At 42.0% G+C, this 23,124-nt stretch overlaps 1 protein-coding gene across 4 annotated transcripts in view; it reads right to left on the reverse strand.

The window, feature by feature from the left end:
- Positions 1-2,152: 2,152 nt before the first annotated feature.
- The window catches only part of LHFPL1 (LHFPL tetraspan subfamily member 1), a 53,522-nt gene continuing 32,550 nt past the window's right edge, over positions 2,153-23,124 (reverse strand). For all 4 annotated transcript variants that reach the window (XM_050776775.1, XM_050776776.1, XM_050776773.1 and 1 more), the window contains one exon: positions 2,153-3,114. In XM_050776775.1, coding sequence (XP_050632732.1) covers positions 2,933-3,114 — 182 coding nt within the window. In that variant the 3' untranslated portion in view covers positions 2,153-2,932. The remainder of the gene's footprint in view (positions 3,115-23,124) is intronic.

A 23,124-nucleotide genomic window follows, 5' to 3' on the forward strand; every position in this document is an offset into this window, starting at 1 on the left:
TAATGATGGGCACTGGCAGGAGATCAAAGAGTGGAAAGAGAGTGAGATATGGGTGTTCATTCCCCTCTCTCCCTCCTTACTGCATTTGGGCAGAGACTACATTGTGCTACCTGAAGCAACAGCTCCTGTGAGGCAGCCCCTCTTGTACATGTGCAGTACTTACTGGATGCCAATAACACTGTTTTTCCCCTTTGTCTTTTCAGTGTTAGGAGTAGTAATAATAATAGCCCCTCACTGTTCATACTCTTTCTATGCCTCACCATCAGTGGTAAGTTCCCTTAACCCTGCACACACCATCATAAATTGTCCTTTCACTGAGCTCATCTCCGCTAAACTCCTTGAGTATACCGTCTTTTTCTTGGCAGGATTCTGACTTATACAGTCACTTTGACAAAGTCTATCCTACAGAAATCCAGAAGGTTGCCTAGCCCGAGAAGAGAGATCGACTGATCCAACTATCTTTTCTGAAGTGAGCTATCTGCCTTTTCTCAAATATTTGACATATTCTCTATACCGTGGGCCTTCCTAAATTAAAGTTACATTATTGTGTCGACACAATAAAATTGAGGTTTAAGGTAGTTGCATTTTTGTTTTAGCTGTTCTTAGTCATCTTTCTTAAAGAAAGGAGGTGCTGCAAACACATTACATTGCTTCCTTCCCAGTGAGGTATGTTCAAGTTGGCCTTACCTTAAACACCTAATGCAGTTCCATGAGGGAGATAATACGTGAAATGAATTCAATCACCAGTTCCCTACCACCTGTTATTCATCTTGCATTTGCCATCTTGATGATAGGAGTCGCTCACATACCAGAGTGGTCATCCCAAAATTTTCACTTGCCAATACCTACACATATCCATTAGACAACGTACTTCCTAAATATCTTCTTTCAAATTCATCTGTCTTCTCCGGCCTCACAGTCACTACCTTCCTCCAGGCCTTGATCGTTTTATACTTAGATTATTGAAATATCTCTAGTTCTCCTCTTCTTTTCTTTCATTCTCCTCACTTTAGCCAAACTTATCTTTGAAAGCTACAAGTTTGTTCATGTCACTTCCCTTTCAATGACCCTTCTTCAGGATAAAATTCAAATGCCTTATTATGGAGTAAAAGGTCCCACGGAATCTGGCTACTGCTTCCCTTTTCAATTTCAGCTTTTGCCACCTCTTTTTACACCCATCTGTCATTCTAATGCTGTCTCCATGACTTGGCTGCCATCATTGCTTGTCTTGTGCACTCTTTGCCTTTGCTGACAAAGCTCCTGCTATTCATCTTTCGGACCCATCTTAGGTATCTTCTTTGCTAGGATGCTTTCCCATGAACCCCTTCATGCCAGGTTGAAGGGGTTGGTTTAATGACTTCTCTGTGATCATTTAGCTATTCTTCTTCACTTTTCTAGCACTTAATACACTGACAAGTACTTGTCGACATGTCTCTCAATACCTCACCACTATCCCTTTTAAGGTGAGAAATTGTCTTTGTCCTTTTATCCCCAGAACTTAGCACAGAATGTGTCACACAGTAAGATACTCAAGAAATGTTTTCTGAATGAGTGACTCAGTAATGAATCAACTATAGATGGGGGAAGCATTTAAATTCACTTACCTATGTAAAGCCAATGGAAGAATTCTGACCTCTCATGAGATGGAATGTAACTTATGAAGCCAGTTTTTTTCTATTTCTATCCCTCTAGGTAGGGCTGTACCAAAAACATGCTGGAATTATTAAGAATAGAAACAGATGAGCTGGCCTTTTGAATCACGGGCCCTCCTCATTCCCTAAAGCTGTAGTTATGGAACAATAGAGCTGGCCTGAATTAACTGGGGTGGGGGGGGAGGAGTGAGACAAACTCTGCCCCCAGGAGACACCAAGTTCTTCTACACCATCCATCAACCTTGAGCACAGATGGGATGGAGTCCAGGCCTAAAAATACATCAGCCCTAGGTGACATCAGTGCTGTGTTCTTTTGTGGCTAACTCGCCCCAGATGGAGGAGAGATCATTTGACGAACAGTCTTTGAAACAGGCAGATGAACTTATGTCACATTAGGAGTGACTATAGGGGGTAAAAGGCCACCGTGGATTTCCTAGTCAATAAAAATGATCTCTGATAGAAATTTCAATAAGTATCTAACAGAAACATCCTTGTCACTGTCACTGTCACCATGAATTTAAATTGATTGAGTGCCCCACAAATGCTAGTCTATTCTCAGTACATTTGATGAACACCATTTCTGTATCTCTAAAGGATTAGGGAATATTTGCTACTATATATTTTTTTTGCTCATCACCCAGTCAGAACACAAAATGAATGCCTATGAATATTCTAAAGCATAATGAGGAAGGGGCTCCAGGCTAAATGCAAGTATCCTTGACTAACGTTTTCCCCACTGTGAGTCACCCTCCCCCCTCTCCCGAAGCTTCCCCACAACCAGGGGGAAAAAGAAAAGTGGGGAAAAAGAAAAGCAGGGAAGAAAAAGGAAGAGTCAAGGTGTACTCCTGATAATGACACAAAAATTGAGCAGTAGTACTCCAGAGATGTTTGGGGGTAGCAATAAATACTTGGGAATGAACTGTGTGAATGGAGTGGTAGGAACCAGCCCTGCCCATCTCATGCTCCCTCCCTGCACAGCTATTCTTACCCAGCCTTAGCTTTGGATCCTATTTTGCATAAAGGAGTACTTTGGGTCTTCGGGTTAGCAGGTACTTGCCAGTTGGGTAAATGTCTGAGATTGTTTCCTCTAGATGAATTTTATAAACAGCCAGTGACCTACTGGCTAAAAGATAAGTGAAAATGAATGACGGTTAGTTTAAAAAACATGCAAACACTAAGCTACACTAATGACAGTTAGATGACAAATGGCCTAATCCTTAGTAGCTCTTTTCAGGGCTCTCTCCTCCCATTTCCCACCCTCTCCAATCTTCTTTCAAAGCTCAAGGTTTGAGGCAATGGTCAAGCTCCATAGCATAAGAATTGGTATTCCTCATGATGCTCTCCACCAATATGACAGGCTTGGGGTTTCTTCCAGCAAAGCAAGAGAGCCAGGTGCAGATCAACATGGCTGCAGCTGCTCCACCTCCAGCACAGTAATAGGCCCAGCCAAGCCGACACGTACCTGTGAGAACAGGGACAGAGAATGAGGATTGGGTTGTCTTTTCATATTTTCTCTTTGGTAATGAACTATAGAAATGATTCCAGAAAGTATAGTTTTTATACATTCTCTTTGAGATGCTATGGTTAGGGTGAGAATAGGAAACAGTGAATGCCCCTGGGCTTCCTATTTTCTTCTTTCCTTCTGTGCTGACTGCTGATCTTTGCTTTTTAGCAAGAGGTTGTAAGATTTTATTTTTTTTGTTAGAGTAGAAGCCTGGGGGTGGTATGGGTGGCAATGCTAATGACAATGATGACAAGAACAACTTGATAAGATGTCAAGCATTATGCTAAGCTCTTTAAACATATACCTCACTGATCATTACAGTAATTATATGAGATAGGTACTCTTATTATCCCTGTTTTACAAAGGACAAAGCAACTGAGGCACACACAGCTACAGAAGATGAGGCAACTGAAAACCACACAGCTGGCAAGTGCTAAAGATATAAATGCTGACTCATCATGACTTCAAAACTCCACACTTTTAACCACAGTGATAGAATACTGTACATGGGCTGCCTGCATCATCAGGGGATTAGACAGGTAAAATAAAATCCACTCCCTCTTACATCATGTCTCTAGCCTAACCTAGCCTTCCAACACCCAGGAAAGAAATATGCATTGGAATCAAAGCCAAGCTTTGAAGTAGGTAGTTTTCTCTTTATAAGGTAACGGGAAAGGTCACCTTCTCAAAGACATCCACCCCACCACCTGCTATTCCATCAGAGACAGGTTCCTTTGTCTGAAAGATTTGTGACTTTTCAGCCATCCTTCAGAAAATGTCAATGCCTAGAGAAATAAGAGCTATTACTTTAAAAGGTATCAAAGTAACTAACTGCTAAAATAAAGTTAAGCAAACAGGACTCCATAAATTATGGTAGGGTCCCAGTGATACAAAATTGCACAAAGGCCCTGAAAAGAAAGATAGGCAGCAACTTTCACCAACCTCTAAATCTTGAAGAAAGATAATCCTGACTACAGTCAGTGGAAGATGTCAAGATTGATCTGTATGCCAATTTATTTTTTAAAAGGCTAAATTCAAATAACCAATTATTTATTTTCATATAGTACCTGGTGAACCTTAATTTTACTGCTTTTAATTGATTAGTTGGTGTGTCCTAGAAAGAGTCTAAGATGGCCCCAAGCTTGGCTGCTTTCCTTTCCCATTCAGGCCAGCCTAATTTATCCTCACATTTCCCATCTCAGAAATAAAGTAGTCTACCACCAAGTCATGTCTCATGCTGTTTAACCTGCCAGAAACATCTTCTCTCCTCTTATTCACCAATCTATAGCTTCCTCAGAGCACAATCCAGAACTTGGCACCTGCTTGAAGCCCTCCCTTAATTCACTCCATTGGGCTCATATCACCTCAACCAAGTAGCCCTCCAGGAATGTATCTGTATACTCCATAAACAGATGTACCTGCTGGACAAAATATTGGGAGAAAGATTTACATTTCACAGTTTTATCTGTCCTTTCCTCTCTTCCAGATTGTTGGCTCAATAGTACAGATGCATTTGTTTCTTTTTGTGATTATACTTTCATGTGCTCTATCCACAGTGGGTACCATTTCAGTATGTGTGATTTAGCCTAACAGTACTTCAAAGCTGAGTACATTGGCATTTTCAACCCTTAACACCTAAAACTACGGCTTAAATTTTGAATTAAAGTTGAAAAACCAGTGAATATAGTATTTTATTTCTTTCTGGAATGTGCCCTGATCCCTTGTACCTTAAGGCTTATGCACATTCTGTTTCCTTTGCCTAAAATATTTACTGCATGTGCACGTGTATGCATATACTTTCCACTACTTTCTTTACTTAGTCAATGTTTAATAATTCCTCAGAACTAAACATAATCATTAATTCTTCAGTAAAGTTTTCTCTGACCTTCCTAAGTCAACTTCCCTCGTCAGAGGCTCTCACAGTACCATGTATCCTTCCTCTCTACTTGAATGGGTGAATGGATCCCTTATCCCCTCTTATGACCAGTGTCAAGTGTTATAGTCCTTCAGAGGAAATAGTACTTTACCAATAGACCTGGGCAGTCATATAAGTTCCTGAACTCCTGTGGTCCCACCCAAAATCATGGTGAAAGCCCAATTATAGCAGCTATGAAAATAGTGCAAACCTCAGAAAGAGCAAATTTGAAAGAGAAGCCTCCTTTGAGAAAGGAGCTCAACTATCTCCAAAGTAGTTTAAACAAGAACAACAATGGTGGACTCTGAAGACAGTAAACTGAAGAATAACGTATAGAGACAAGCAGCCTATAGAGCTGTATCCCCGCCTTGTTGTTCCTCCCCCTAGACACACACACACACACACACACACACACTCATGCACACACAGACTCCCTGGTTCACATACACAAAGTAGGAAGGTTTGAACGATGTTTTGGAATTCACAGAGTGAAAACTCCAGAGACTGGAAAACCTTCAACTTCTTGCCATCACTGGGAGGAAGACTGCAGACTTTATTGCATCTACTTCACAAACCATAATATGAGGCTCTGGTGATAGCCCTGGGAACTGTCTCAGAAACAGAGAGGTAGAGGCAGAAATCCAGACCAAGTCTCTTTACTCCCAATTCAGTGCTGTGCCCTCTGCAGGTTTTTTCATCATACCCAAAAGCATTTTCCTCTTACGGGACCCTTGACCTGTAAGCCCTAAGGAGGGGGGTTCCTAAGTCAAGTTGTAATAGACTCACCTGAGCTTCTCTTCTAACCCCCTCCAACAAAAATCTCCTGTACTCACCTGGCAGAGGAGACAGGAGCCAGCTCTCAGGTAGGCCCATTGTCAAGCAACTTCATCCTCCCCAGCTTATTCCAAATCTAGTCTAGGTAAGACATCAAAAGTCTCATTTTGTTTCTTCAGCTGCCTGTCAGGTCATCCCCTCATTCGAGGAGCAAGGATATTTCTATTAGGTACATGCACCCTGGGATCAGGGAAAGACTCATTTCTCTGAATGAAGAGAATAAATGCATAGCATGCCATTACCCCAAAGCCCTAGGCAGGAAGAAAGCTGACAGAGTGGTCAGCTCCAGAGTGAAGAACTGGCTAGAAAGGCCCCAATAAACCTCACTGAAGCCAGACCAGGTATCACTGGGCTAGGAGCCAACACTAAAGTGCTCCTATTGCCATCCCAAGTGCCTTGTGAATTCCCTCTCACAGAGATTCCTGTTAGACCTCTGAAGGCATCTAAGCCCCAGGCTGCTGTCATAAAGGAAACTAAGGAGAAAGAGGGGAAATATCTCTTACATCCACATCCCTCCCCACAACTCTACCTGTTATCTACTGGAGGAAAGGAAGAGATTATATCATTGGCATTGTGAAAGAAAAAGAAAAAGCAGACCTTTTAAGAACTACCTTACCATTTGGAGAGCCACTGTAAGCACTCAGTTACTCCACAGAAAACTTGCATGCTGGTCTGATGGCTCACTGAGGAAACCTTCTATGGAAGGGTGCGAAAGTAGGGAGCAGGTGGCAATGAGTTGCCATATTTTACCTCTTGTCGCCTTTTAGTGAAGTCCTGTGGACCATCATCCATTCCTAAATCCCATTATTTAAAGTACTATTGATCCTTATTTTCATCTGACAAACATGTATTGAGTACCAACTATATGCTAGGCATTTTTAATACACAATCTCATTTAACTCTCATAATAGCCATGATTATTTCCATTTACTGCTCAGGGAACTGCGTTTCAGAAAGGTAGATGACTTGGCCCACTTATAAGTGTCAGAATTGCAATTTGACTGCCAGACCTAACTCAAAGTTCATGATCATCCATTTCAACCATGCTAGGAGAATGAAACCAAGAACACAAATTACTACAGTCCAAGTCTTACGAGAATATACAATGTCTTCAGCCAATTACTTCACCTTTCTGGACCTCCGTTTCCTTTGTTTTTAGTGGAAGGATTTACTGAAGAGAATTCTAAAAGCCCTTCCAGTTCATATTTTCTATTGTAGTATGACTATGATAAGTGCTTTAAGAGATATATGTGTAAAATACTATAGGAATATCCAGGGAAGGAGGAATTATTTGCAGCTGGGAAAATTTGAGCTCAGGTAAGCCTTTGTAGATGCTACATTTCAACTTCGCTTTAGTAGTGGGAAGTGGGCATTCTAGGCAGAGGGAGTGGTTGGCGTGAGCCAAGTTATGTGAGTGAGAAAGCACATGACATGTTTCAGAAAAAGCATAACATTCAGAGTTGTTTCCAAAAAGGAGCTATAGTTGACAAAATAATAAACTGAATCTACATCAGGAGAGGTCATGAAATCTGTCATCTTTCTGACAAGCAGTGTGAAACAATGGAAAGTTTCTGAGCAGGGAACGATATGCTAGAGCAAGGTTTCTCAACCTTGGCGCTATTGACATTTGGGGTTGGACATTTATTTGGTGTGAGGGCGGGGGCAGGGGGCGGTTTTCCTGTACACTGTAACACCCTGGCTTCTACCCACTATATATCTATAGCAGCTTATTCTTCCTCCCCATCAAGTTGTGAAAACCAAAAATGTCACCAGACATTGCCAAATGTCCCCTGGTGTGAGGGGAGGTTGCTTTCTATTGAGAACCACTAAGTTAGAGGTATTGTTTGGAAATATTAACCTGAAAGGTCTATGTCAAATAGATTGGAGGTAAATGGAGGACATAGGCAGAGAGAGTTAACCAGAGGCCAGGGACACTGCTACACATCCAACAATACATAAAAAAGTTCTCCTCAACAGAAAGTGATCTGGCCAAAAAGTATCGATATTGTCTAGGTTGAGCAATCCTCATGTAGACAAACACCAGATATTTATACTTTAAATTATATTCAAAATAAATCTCGATGACTAAAAAATTAGCCCAACAGAATGGAATTTCCTCCCTTAAGAACGGCCATGCATGGTTCCTTCTTGACCTGGGAAGCAGACTGGGACGGAGGCATGGTCAGTCTTGAGCATTCTGGTATGTTACCCCCTGGAAGGCAAGGGAAACTCAAGGGGAGAGATCTCACAAGGTATTGAGGAGGAAGCACTGATTCCCTGGGAGTAAGGAGACAGGATAAACATGTGAATAAATGTTTTGACTCCACCAGGTCTCAGCTCTTTAACCCTTAAAATGGGGAAAAATAATTAAGTACCTGCCTAAAGACATCACATTAGGATCAGATGCGTTCTTAAAGTCCCTTGAGAAACACCAGACTAACCGCTTCCTTGCCTTCAGATTAAATGCACTGACTCTACTTCCATGCTAGAATTGTTAAAAGTCTGTGTCCTTAGAAGATACTGCAGGGAGATGACATCACACCTAGAAATTTTCTCCATATCCATGCATGGGTGTCTGTGAAGAGAAAGATCGGTGGCAGGATAGGGGGAGAAAAGAGGTTCTAACTGCAAATTAGCTTTATGCAAAGATTCTGGTTGAGCCCTGAGAAAAGCCTATTCCTTTTTGTGCTCTTCTGTATCATTTCTAACACTCTATCTGTGAGTCACTCAACTCTAGTGTTGAATTTGCTGTGACAGAATCCCTCATATGAGTTATTAAATCATCACTCAGCAGTGGGCCTGACATTTAAATCAAGACACGTTGCTTTTATTCCAAGTTGCAAATCAAATTGGTTTGGAATTTGACTCTGTTTCCTTTGATGCAGCACTATGTTATGTTTTACAGCTCACTGTTTAGAGATAAATTGTCACTGGCAGCCACTTAAACTGACCACCCTCCCTAGAGCCGCAGTCATATGCCCTTCAGGGTTGTGGTGTCTGGCTAGTTGTCAATGGGTCATGATGAGCTATGGGGAGTTAGCCCTAAACCAGTGCTTGTGGTGGGACCTAGCATTGGTGTGAGCATCAAAATTATGGACCAGAGTGAGTCAGAATCTGATAGAGTGGCTCCCTCATTCAGGGGGCATGTGCAGAATGCCAGCTTAGAAACCAAGAATGCTCGAGAGTGAATCAAAAAAAGGAGTTCTCTTTGGAGGAAGAAGGAAACAATGTCGAAAAGAAAGGGCATAAAAAGAGTGAGGTAAGTCTGTCTTTTGAGTGAGTTGAGTCTTCTCTTTCAGAGAATCATCTGATGAAATTCCAGGCTCCTGAAAGGTTGGAGGAAGAGTCAGGGAAGCAGGGATATAGCAAGCCCATAATGACAACTAACACCTCCAAAACTGAATAAGGCTGCATGAAATGTAATGGCACCTTCAGATCTATGACAATTTAATTTCACACAAGTGTTGCCAACAGTCAAGTTCTGAGAGCTGCTACTGTAGAAGAAAAAAACAAGCATGCTAGGACCCCGGATTATGGTAAGAAGTGTTCGATATTGGTGTGGCAGGGGAGAGGCTCATGAAGATGGGGTAAGAATTGTGAAGCAGTTTGGAGTTTCAGGGTCAAGCAAGAAGGGAAAAATCAATTTGGACAACGTGAATAGTTCAAAGGTGTAGATAGAGGGTTGTATTCCACTAGAAAGATGAGATCCAATTTCTAGGAATTATTGCAATCAGAAGACTGGAGAGTGTTTCAGGTAAGGGGCAAAGAGAACAATATTAGCATTTGTTTTTTCATCTAAAATACTCCAATAATCAGGAAGTTTAAGAGACACTGCTCTGGCCTTAGATAGGCAAAAGAAGGGAAGGAATGACACCAAGGATAGAGAAGAACCTAAAATGGGAACCTGCATATATCATCCTCAACTTCACCACCCAGTGTAGAGGGACAGGACAGATATGCAGAGAAGTCTGCTTGGGAGTGACCCGGGGGTCTCGATGGCCTTCATAGGCTTCCACATATCAAGCCAGGTAGCCTATACTGGCCCTGAGGACAAAACCCTCAGCTACAGAGAAACGCCTAGGAATCCTTTGGAATTTGATAGAGTAGGGAGTGAGGCGAGGGAATAGAGAGAAATCAAAGAAGAGAAAGAGACTACAGGAGAATCAAGGGGGCGGGTGGAAGATTAGAACACTAGAGATAGGGATCATGGCACATGGAGACTGATGGCTGGGGAAGGTTAAGCTTTTACAGACCTCTTCCTATTGAGGGTATTATATTTTCCAAAGCAAACTCAGTTCAGGAAAGCCAGCTGTTCTTCTCAACACTGTGGCACCATCTAAAGTCATGAAACCAGGTAACAATCCATCTCCCAAACTACCGTTTGGTACACATGGTAGAGTAAGGGAGGAAGTGATGGTTGCTATTCACTGACTCAACATATTTTTGCCATGAGGACTTGAATTTTATATTAGCAAGAGCTGGTGGTCGCATCTGTTCAGAAACATACTGTTGGCTTTAGGGTCTTTATAGGTAGCAACATAAAAACATTTTTAATGCAGCCAAGCTAAATGAGCAGAGAACTTTCTCTGCTAGGTTCAGCAAACACAGATGAATAATCCACAAAGATAAAGCAAAGCCAACGAATTCAAGAGCAATTGCCAAACATCCTACCACCCCCACCACGGCCCCCAGCAAAAAGACAGCCAAAGCTATGAGAACATCTCTCTTCTCACTCTCCAAGCTGGGCGTGAGTGTCAACAGCAGCCCAAATTGGAGGCCCAGAACCTACTGAAGATTCCAGAAGCCTGCCAGGCTCCTTTGCCAGAGAAGAATAAAAAAAAAAAAAAAACCCACTGAAAACTTCAGTTGTTCAGGTAAATATGCTATTGTGAGTAGCCACTGACTTTTTGGTCCAGTCAGGTCTGCTGGAGGGGTAGGACATTCTGGGTTTTCAACTTCATCGCGGTTCAACCCAATGTTCCAAAGGGTAAGGGAAGACCAGAGCACTTGCTAGAAAGTCCATGCGAGTACTCAAAGAAGAGCCAAGCCCTCATGATGACAGAAATGCCCTGATTTGGCTGATTTTTCTTTTCTCTCTCACACACTTCTGCCAAACAAGTTGAGTCTTTCAATTAAAATCTTCCTCGCAACTATTGAGCATTAGCTTCCGACCTTTCCTCATGTTTTGCCAACCTGTATTGCTTATGTATATCGCTTTTCATATAGCTGTCCTGAGTTTTAGCTACTCTGCTCATCTACCATGTCTCAGGCCAAGTTAAATTGTGCTTCTAGGTTTCTCTCCAGATTTACCTTTAGCTGCCTCTGAAAAACACTTCTGTGTCACCCCGTGTTGCGTTTTATATAGCCTGTCAGCTACACCTGGAGCAGCTTCTCAGAAGAGCTTTGGGCGCTCTCCTCAAGGAGATGGGTTAAAACCCATCTGACCAAATATTGGATGTATTTGATTCAGCGCTAGCTCTTGAGGACACTTAGCCTCTAGGAAATTGGTTCCTCTCCCCTAACATCTGCTCAGTAGCCCTCTGCTTGCTTCCACTTAAACTTTCTCAGCTAAATAAGGCAGTTACTGGAATAGTAATAGCTAATATTGGTTAAATGCTTCTATATGCCAGTCACTATAGTAAGCTCTGTAAACATACTGTTTTCTCATAGGTAAGATCAACAAACTAGATGAGTGAAAGGGAGTCAGAAGCAGAAATGGGACAAGGAAATAGACTATTAGTGTGACAAGTGCTCCGATATGGACTGCTACAAGGATATAGGTGAGAGATATCAAATCCAATTGAAAGGAGCTGGGGAGTTTTCAGGGAAAAATAAGAAGTTAGCTAGGTAAGGAAGAAAAGAAGGGCATTCCTAGCAAACGCAGTAGCACATGCAAAGTTGCAAAGGGGTGGAGGAACATGGCATTTTCGAGGTGGCTGGGCAAGAGAAGAAGATAGGGTCGTGATGGAAGTGATAGTCAGAGTCCCTGTAGGCCTTGTTAAAGAATCCGGACTTCATCCTGAAGGCAATGGGGATCCACTACTAAAGAAGGACAATGACATCAGATTTGCATTTTAGAAATGTCAGTTTGTCCACCAAATGGGAGATAGATAAAGGGGTTAATGTGCAGTACCTGTGTGGAACAGGGAGAGAGAGAGTCGGGGCTATTTTCAGTAATCTAGATGAGAACTTACATAAAGAGAAGGAAGGTAGATTCTAGAGTTCTTATTGTGTGCCTTAGCATAACAACAGTAATTTACTCCTGACGACACTACACATTTGTGATTGACATCATTATGGCTGCTTTTGTTAGATTCCATCTGTGTGTGTGTGTGTATGGATCATGTCTCCTCAAATAAACTACAGGCTTGTTGAAGACTACATCCTTAAATTCTTTGTAGTTTTTACAATGCCTTATTCAGCATCTTGAATACAGTGAATGTCCAGAATATGCTTACTGAGTGACTGTTACTAAGTTTTGACCTAATCCTCAAATATTCAAGAATGCTAGAAAGCCAGACCCAGTGAGCTGACTTACCTCAGGACTCAGAAGTGCATGTTCCCTCATTCTAGCCATCAAATTAGCCCCATACCAGCAATGTCAGCTTTGAACATTAACTATTTCCATCCATGCTTTATCAGCCAAAGGATAAACACCATAGAGACTTTTCCAGGTCCAAGGTTCCTGGGTAATGACAAATGCCACAAATACCACCTAATATGAGTTTGCCCTGTATCATTTTTAAGGTATTTTGTAATCCATTATCTCATTTATTTATTTTTCATTTGTTTTATTCATTCTTCAAGTCCCAGCCAGAGGCAGGAATTATTATAGAGGAAAGAATCGAACAGTCAGATAAAGTGTCTGACCAAGGTCCCCACTTAGAGAATATAGAGACTGAGCCCAGGTCTGTGTGTGCTCAGGAAGTCAGTGTGATACAGGAAGAAGAGTCTGGGATGAGAGTTACAGGGAACTGGGCTGGAAATCATGTCCTTGCACAAAATGAACCTCTGAGGCAAGCCACTTATCCTTTCTGTGTTTCAGCTTCTCCAAGAGTAAAGTGGAAGTGATACCACCTATCTCACAGAGCAGCTACGAAGGTCAAAAAGATGACACATGCATAACACTTAGCACCAGGCCTAGAATAATTAATACTTCTAGATCCTCTTCATCTCAGCTAAACATGCTCCCAACTGGTCCAACAAGTTCCCAAAAGCATCTGAGAGAGTAGTAAACTACAGATTCCTAGGCCTCACTCCAGCTCTACAAAATTAGTATGTCTGGGGAGAAAGCCCAGATGATTCTGATACACAGCTCCATGGGGAACCACTGGATATGACCATATCATTAGTCCACATCAGTCTAAAGCAAGAGGAATCAACATTTATTGGAAACCTATACTTGTGCTTGATGCAGTGCTAGCGGCTTTCACTTGAAAGATACATTTGTCTCCTTCTCATAATTTCTCACAGTTCACCAGGGTGTGGCTTGGTGACAAAGATCTGAAAAAGTCATATGACATAGAACCCAGATATAACATATATTTTCACCCCTGTAACTCTAGCCTCACCAGGGAATTGCTCCTAGGATTACAGTTGTCCCTAGTTTTCCTCCTGGTTCCTGCCTTTGAAACCCATTTCACTTTATTTAAAAAACCTTCTATATTGTCCAACCTATACTAATAACAATAGTAATACTATCAGTTAATGTCAAGCCAAGTGGCTCAAGCCTGTAATCCCAGCACTTTAGGAGGCCGAGGTGGGCAGCTTACATGAGTCCAGGAATTCGAGATCAGCCTGGGCAACATGGTGAAAAATATTTTTTAAAAAATATATTTTTTTGTTGAGACGGGGCTTCACCATGTTGCCCAGACATTAACCGGAAGAAACAGAAGCAAGGATAAAGTGTGATTCACATCCTTTGAGCTAAGGATCAGAGGCAGGACTGAGAAAGCTGCAGAGAATGAATTCACCTGACTTTACTGCCATCGTGTGGTCATCTGATGCATAGACAACTGGCTCACAATTCTGCATTCATTTTTCCAGTCGTTGAGCCTACTAGGCCCTCTGCAAGGCAATATGAAAATAAGGCCAAGTGAAGCAGAAGACCTGCCCTTCAGGCTATTGTAACAGCCTTGTTTTCCTCTGGAGTCATCCAGCTGGAAGTCACCTTAGTCACCAACTACTCCAGTGGTGAGCACCCCATTCTCATGCAGACTATGTCAGAAAAGATAGAAATGTTTATAAGCACGGTCATTATTTTTCTGTTCAAAATGAAAGTAGCTTAGTGGCCCATGGGATGTATAGAGTCTCATTACCTTAAGCACCTCACTATTTTTAATAGAAGATGATCAGGGGCGGAGCAAGATGGCCGAATAGGAACAGCTCCAGTCTCCAACTCCCAGCGCGAGCGACACAGAAGACCGGTGATTTCTGCATTTTCAACTGAGGTACTGGGTTCATCTCACTGGGGAGTGCCGGACGATCGGTGCTGGTCGGCTGCTGCAGCCCGACCAGCGAGAGCTGAAGCAGGGCGAGGCATTGCCTCACCTGGGAAGTGCAAGGGGGAAGGGAGTCCCTTTTCCTAGCCAGGGGAACTGAGACACACAACACCTGGAAAATCGGGTAACTCCCACCCCAATACTGCGCTTTAAGCAAACAGGCACACCAGGAGATCATATCCCACACCTGGCCGGGAGGGTCCCACACCCACGGAGCCTCCCTCATTGCTAGCACAGCAGTCTGTGATCTACCAGCAAGGCAGCAGCGAGGCTGGGGGAGGGGCGCCCGCCATTGCTGAGGCTTAAGTAGGTAAACAAAGCTGCTGGAAGCTCGAACTGGGTGGAGCTCACAGCAGCTCAAGGAAACCTGCCTGTCTCTGTAGACTCCACCTCTGGGGACAGCGCAATAACAAACGCAGCCGAAACCTCTGCAGACGCAAACGACTCTGTCTGACAGCTTTGAAGAGAGCAGTGGATCTCCCAACACGGAGGTTGAGATCTGAGAAGGGACAGACTCCCTGCTCAAGTGGGTCCCTGACCCCTGAGTAGCCTAACTGGGAGACATCCCCCACTAGGGGCAGTCTGACACCCCACACCTCACAGGGTGGAGTACACCCCTGAGAGGAAGCTTCCAAAGCAAGAATCAGACAGGTACACTCGCTGTTCAGCAATATTCTATCTTCTGCAGCCTCTGCTGCTGATACCCAGGCAAACAGGGTCTGGAGTGGACCTCAAGCAATCTCCAACAGACCTACAGCTGAGGGTCCTGACTGTTAGAAGGAAAACTATCAAACAGGAAGGACACCTACACTACACCAAAACCCCATCAGTACATCACCATCATCAAAGACCAGAGGCAGATAAAACCACAAAGATGGGGAAAAAGCAGGGCAGAAAAGCTGGAAATTCAAAAAATAAGAGCGCATCTCCCCCGGCAAAGGAGCGCAGCTCATCGCCAGCAATGGATCAAAGCTGGACGGAGAATGACTTTGACGAGATGAGAGAAGAAGGCTTCAGTCCATCAAATTTCTCAGAGCTAAAGGAGGAATTACGTACCCAGCGCAAAGAAACTAAAAATCTTGAAAAAAAAAAGTGGAAGAATTGATGGCTAGAGTAATTAATGCAGAGAAGGTCATAAACGAAATGAAAGAGATGAAAACCATGACACGAGAAATACGTGACAAATGCACAAGCTTCAGTAACCGACTCGATCAACTGGAAGAAAGAGTATCTGCGATTGAGGATCAAATGAATGAAATGAAGCGAGAAGAGAAACCAAAAGAAAAAAGAAGAAAAAGAAATGAATAAAGCCTGCAAGAAGTATGGGATTATGTAAAAAGACCAAATCTACGTCTGATTGGGGTGCCTGAAAGTGAGGGGGAAAATGGAACCAAGTTGGAAAACACTCTTCAGGATATCATCCAGGAGAACTTCCCCAACCTAGTAGGGCAGGCCAACATTCAAATCCAGGAAATACAGAGAACGCCACAAAGATACTCCTCGAGAAGAGCAACTCCAAGACACATAATTGCCAGATTCACCAAAGTTGAAATGAAGGAAAAAATCTTAAGGGCAGCCAGAGAGAAAGGTCGGGTTACCCACAAAGGGAAGCCCATCAGACTAACAGCAGATCTCTCGGCAGAAACTCTCCAAGCCAGAAGAGAGTGGGGGCCAATATTCAACATTCTTAAAGAAAAGAATTTTAAACCCAGAATTTCATATCCAGCCAAACTAAGTTTCATAAGTGAAGGAGAAATAAAATCCTTTACAGATAAGCAAATGCTTAGAGATTTTGTCACCACTAGGCCTGCCTTACAAGAGACCCTGAAGGAAGCACTCAACACGGAAAGGAACAACCAGTACCAGCCATTGCAAAAACATGCCAAAATGTAAAGACCATCGAGGCTAGGAAGAAACTGCATCAACTAACGAGCAAAATAACCAGTTAATATCATAATGGCAGGATCAAGTTCACACATAACAATCTTAACCTTAAATGTAAATGGACTAAATGCTCCAATTAAAAGACACAGACTGGCAAACTGGATAAAGAGTCAAGACCCATCAGTCTGCTGTATTCAGGAGACCCATCTCACACGCAGAGACATACATAGGCTCAAAATAAAGGGATGGAGGAAGATTTACCAAGCAAATGGAGAACAAAAAAAAGCGGGGGTTGCAATACTAGTCTCTGATAAAACAGACTTTAAACCATCAAAGATCAAAAGAGACAAAGAAGGCCATTACATAATGGTAAAGGGATCAATTCAACAGGAAGAGCTAACTATCCTAAATATATATGCACCCAATACAGGAGCACCCAGATTCATAAAGCAAGTCCTTAGAGACTTACAAAGAGACTTAAACTCCCATACAATAATAATGGGAGACTTCAACACTCCACTGTCAACATTAGACAGATCAACGAGACAGAAAGTTAACAAGGATATCCAGGAATTGAACTCATCTCTGCAGCAAGCAGACCTAATAGACATCTATAGAACTCTCCACCCCAAATCAACAGAATGTACATTCTTCTCAGCACCACATCGTACTTACTCCAAAATCGACCACGTAATTGGAAGTAAAGCACTCCTCAGCAAATGTACAAGAACAGAAATTATAACAAACTGTCTCTCAGACCACAGTGCAATCAAACTAGAACTCAGGACTAAGAAACTCAATCAAAACCGCTCAACTACATGGAAACTGAACAATCTGCTCCTGAATGACTACTGGGTACATAACGAAATGAAGGCAGAAATAAAGATGTTCTTTGAAACCAATGAGAACAAAGATACAACATACCAGAATCTCTGGGACACATTTAAAGCAGTGTGTAGAGGGAAATTTATAGCACTAAATGCCCACAAGAGAAAGCAGGAAAGATCTAAAATTGACACTCTAACATCGCAATTAAAAGAACTAGAGAAGCAAGAGCAAACACATTCGAAAGCTAGCAGAAGGCTAGAAATAACTAAGATCAGAGCAGAACTGAAGGACATAGAGACACAAAAAACTCTCCAAAAAATCAATGAATCCAGGAGTTGGTTTTTTGAAAAGATCAACAAAATTGACAGACCACTAGCAAGACTAATAAAGAAGAAAAGAGAGAAGAATCAAATCGACTCAATTAAAAATGATAAAGGGGATATCACCACCGACCCCACAGAAATACAAACTACCATCAGAGAATACTATAAACACCTCTACGCAAATAAACTGGAAAATCTAGAAGAAATGGATAATTTCCTGGACACTTACACTCTTCCAAGACTAAACCAGGAAGAAGTTGAATCCCTGAATAGACCAAGAGCAGGCTCTGAATTGAGGCAATAATTAATAGCCTACCAACCAAAAAAAGTCCAGGACCAGATGGATTCACAGCTGAATTCTACCAGAGGTACAAGGAGGAGTTGGTACCATTCCTTCTGAAACTATTCCAATCAATAGAAAAAGAGGGAATCCTCCCTAACTCATTTTATGAGGCCAACATCATCCTGATACCAAAGCCTGGCAGAGACACAACAAAAAAAGAGAATTTTAGACCAATATCCCTGATGAACATCGATGCAAAAGTCCTCAATAAAATACTGGCAAACCGGATTCAGCAACACATCAAAAAGCTTATCCACCATGATCAAGTGGGCTTCATCCCTGGGATGCAAGGCTGGTTCAACATTCACAAATCAATAAACATAATCCAGCATATAAACAGAACCAAAGACAAGAACCACATGATTATCTCAATAGATGCAGAAAAGGCTTTTGACAAAATTCAACAGCCCTTCATGCTAAAAACGCTCAATAAATTCGGTATTGATGGAACGTACCTCAAAATAATAAGAGCTATTTATGACAAACCCACAGCCAATATCATACTGAATGGGCAAAAACTGGAAAAATTCCCTTTGAAAACTGGCATAAGACAGGGATGCCCCTCTCTCACCACTCCTATTCAACATAGTGTTGGAAGTTCTGGCTAGGGCAATTAGGCAAGAGAAAGAAAGCAAGGGCATTCAGTTAGGAAAAGAAGAAGTCAAACTGTCCCTGTTTGCAGATGACATGATTGTATATTTAGAAAACCCCATTGTCTCATCCCAAAATCTCCTTAAGCTGATAAGCAACTTCAGCAAAGTCTCAGGATACAAAATTAATGTGCAAAAATCACAAGCATTCTTATACACCAGTAACAGACAAACAGAGAGCCAAATCAGGAATGAACTTCCATTCACAATTGCTTCAAAGAGAATCAAATACCTAGGAATCCAACTTACAAGGGATGTAAAGGACCTCTTCAAGGAGAACTACAAACCACTGCTCAGTGAAATCAAAGAGGACACAAACAAATGGAAGAACATACCATGCTCATGGATAGGAAGAATCAATATCGTGAAAATGGCCATACTGCCCAAGGTAATTTATAGATTCAATGCCATCCCCATCAAGCTACCAATGAGTTTCTTCACAGAATTGGGAAAAACTACTTTAAAGTTCATATGGAACCAAAAAAGAGCCCGCATCTCCAAGACAATTCTAAGTCAAAAGAACAAAGCTGGAGGCATCACGCTACCTGACTTCAAACTATACTACAAGGCTACAGTAACCAAAACAGCATGGTACTGGTACCAAAACAGAGATATAGACCAATGGAACAGAACAGAGTCCTCAGAAATAATACCACACATCTACAGCCATCTGATCTTTGACAAACCTGAGAGAAACAAGAAATGGGGAAAGGATTCCCTATTTAATAAATGGTGCTGGGAAAATTGGCTAGCCTTAAGTAGAAAGCTGAAACTGGATCCTTTCCTTACTCCTTATACGAAAATTAATTCAAGATGGATTAGAGACTTAAATGTTAGACCTAATACCATAAAAATCCTAGAGGAAAACCTAGGTAGTACCATTCAGGACATAGGCATGGGCAAAGACTTCATGTCTAAAACACCAAAAGCAACGGCAGCAAAAGCCAAAATTGACAAATGGGATCTCATTAAACTAAAGAGCTTCTGCACAGCAAAAGAAACTACCATCAGAGTGAACAGGCAACCTACAGAATGCGAGAAAAATTTTTGCAATCTACTCATCTGACAAAGGGCTAATATCCAGAACCTACAAAGAACTCAAACAAATTTACAAGAAAAAAAACAAACAACCCCATCAAAAAGTGGGCAAAGGATATGAACAGACATTTCTCAAAAGAAGACATTCATACAGCCAACAGACACATGAAAAAATGCTCATCATCACTGGCCATCAGAGAAATGCAAATCAAAACCACAATGAGATACCATCTCACACCAGTTAGAATGGCGATCATTAAAAAGTCAGGAAACAACAGGTGCTGGAGAGGATGTGGAGAAATAGGAACACTTTTACACTGTTGGTGGGATTGTAAACTAGTTCAACCATTATGGAAAACAGTATGGCGATTCCTCAAGGAATTAGAACTAGATGTACCATATGACCCAGCCATCCCATTACTGGGTATATACCCAAAGGATTATAAATTATGCTGCTATAAAGATACATGCACACGTATGTTTATTGCAGCACTATTCACAATAGCAAAGACTTGGAATCAACCCAAATGTCTATCAGTGACAGATTGGATTAAGAAAATGTGGCACATATACACCATGGAATACTATGCAGCCATCAAAAAGGATGAGTTTGTGTCCTTTGTAGGGACATGGATGCAGCTGGAAACCATCATTCTTAGCAAACTATCACAAGAACAGAAAACCAAACACCGCATGTTCTCACTCATAGGTGGGAACTGAACAATGAGATCACTCGGACTCAGGAAGGGGAACATCACACACCGGGGCCTATCATGGGGAGGGCGGAGGGGGGAGGGATTGCATTGGGAGTTATACCTGATGTAAATGACGAGTTGATGGGTGCAGCACACCAACATGGCACAAGTATACATATGTAACAAACCTGCACGTTATGCACATGTACCCTACAACTTAAAGTATAATAATAATAAATAAATAAATAAATAAATAAATAAAAGAAGATGATCAGTAAGAAAATCTAATGGTAAATTAGCTTTCTAATCTGTTATGCCTTGTACCTATAGAGCATTATTTTCATAAAGCACATTTATGTGCATTTTGTCATGTTATGGCCAAAACAATTTTTGAAGGTAGGTGTATTAGTCCATTCTCATGCTGCTATGAAGATATACCTGAGACTGGGTAATTTACAAAAAAAAAAAAAAAAAAAGCCGGGCACAGTGGCTCACGCCTGATCCCAGCACTTTGGGAGGCCGAGGTGGGTGGATCACAAGGTCAGGAGTTTGAGACTAGGCTGACCAACATGGTGAAACCCTGTCTGTACTAAAAATACAAAAATTAGCCAGGCGTGGTGGCACACGCCCGTAATCCCAGCTACTCAGGAGGCTGAGGCAAAAGAATTGCTTGAGCCTGGGAGGCAGAGGCTGCAGTGAGCCGAGATCGTGCCACTGCACTCCAGCCTGGGCTGCAGAGTGAGACTCCATCTCAAAAAAAAAAAAAAAAGAAAAGAAAGAGGTTTAAGAGGTTTAATTGATTCACAGTTCCACATGGCTGGGGAGGCCTCAGGAAACTTATCATCATACCAGAAGGTACCTCTTCACAGAGCAGCAGGAGAGAGAATGAGTGCAAGCAGAGGAAATGCCAGATGCTTATAAAACCATCAGATCTTGTGAGACTCGCTTATTATCATGAGAACAGTATGGGGAAAACTTCCCCCATGATTCAGTTATCTCCACCTGGTCCTGCCCTAGACATGTGGGAATTATTACAATTCAAGGTGAGATTTTGATGGGGACACACAGTCAAACCATATCAGTAGGTAATATCATCCTCACTTTAGTCATGGGGAAACAGGTTTAAAGAAGTGAAATTACTTATCTATGGTCATACAGTCAGATAGAAACAGAGCCACCCTACAATTTGTTCATTCCATTCAGTGCAACACTTAGCATGCCAAGCACGACGGATGTGCAGTTGAAATCACATCCTGTCACAAACTTAACCTCTGGGGCAAGTCATCAAACCTTTTTGAGTTTCAGCTCCCCATGAGTAAAACAGAAGCGATACTACCTACCTCACAGAGCAGCTGCTTAAGTTGCCTTTTAACTGACTGATTCCCCGCTGCCTGCTCCAGCCCAACACAGTTGCTTCTCTGGCTGGATACCCCTCTATGTGTGGGCTAGACAGGCAACTAAAAAATCTTAAGCAACACCTAAGCCATGGATTTTCAAGGACTGCCTGCCAGGGCATTCTAGCTGATGCTGCAGGAAAATTGTGAGGGGCGGATGGCCTTCTATAGATGAGTTGCTTTGGACAATCCCTTTGGCCAATCTCTGGCCCCTGCTTCCATGGGTGGGTATTACTTTCTTTTCTTTTCTTTTCCTCTATAACCTAATCTTGATGGGATGGGTATTACTAAAAAGCTTCTTTCCTCTAGAAGGGATGCCTTAAGTAGATTGCTTTAGTTTTTATTGTACATTTTAAACATATACAATATGTTTTTATAGTGAAATGATTACTATAGTCAAGCAAATTAACATATATTTCTCCTGTGTGTGTGTGTGTACACATTAAGAGGACCTGATATCTGCTTTTCTGTTATTTAAAAACAAATAGGTAGACATGAAATTAGATCAAAGACCTCACCATAAAATTAGGCATATCACAACACAGGGAGCTAGGCATGTATTTGGGGCCTCTGAGTACTTATTGATCTAGTCTAATGCTCTCTATGTGGAAACAAGGAAACTAAGGCTCAGAGTGCCAAAGTGACATGCGCAAGCAAGCTTAAGAAGATCAAAACCCAGGTGCCCTGATACCCTGGCCATGGTTGTTTCTACCACACTTTGATGCCCCCCTATGGGCACAGAAATGTATTCGCCTGCTTCTTTGTGCTCTGGTGAGCACAAGAAAACAAACTGTCCATAAAGAAGGAAACTGACAGAAAGAAAAGGTAACAGGAAATGCCTGGAAACTGAACCCACAAAGGTCAAACCCCAAGTCACCATAAAAGGCTTTGAACTGGCAAGAATGAGCGGAAATGATGGGAGAGCAAAGGAAATGAACCTCCAGGAGAGAAAACACAGGGAGCACACACATGGCTTTTGGGTAGCCTCTACTGCAGGCCTTTGCCAAGTGTGTGTTGGAGGGAGTCCCTCCTTCCCTCCCAGAAGCCAAATCTGAGGCATCCCCTCCAAAAAGGCTCTTGAGAACTGGGCTGCTACTAATAGCAAGTTACATATAATGCAGCCTGTTGTGCTTTGTATGTGTCTATACTTCACTTATTCTTCTCATTAAACCCAGGTCATTCTACTATTAACCTGTGCATTTATCCTTCATGCTGCATATACTGACTCCTTGCTGTAATAGGTTCTTTTTCTGGAAACTAAAGTGCTGGGAACATTTTTATTTTAACAACTGGTATCGGGATGATGATGATGATGATGATGATGATGATTATATCAGATATCAACTATTGACTGGTTACTATATACCAAATACTATACTGAGTGTATTGCATGCATTATCTCATCTAATCCTCATAACAATCCATGAGGCAGTAACAAACTCACAAATGCTGAATAATTTGCCCAAGGTCTCAGAGCTAAGAATGTACCTATGCAAAAGCCCAGTCTTACAACTAGGCAATCTATGCCCAACCCTCCCTTTCAATTACATGCTTGGTGAAGAA

Source organism: Macaca thibetana, chromosome X (assembly GCF_024542745.1).
Source record: "Macaca thibetana thibetana isolate TM-01 chromosome X, ASM2454274v1, whole genome shotgun sequence".
Taxonomy (NCBI): Eukaryota; Metazoa; Chordata; class Mammalia; order Primates; family Cercopithecidae; genus Macaca; species Macaca thibetana.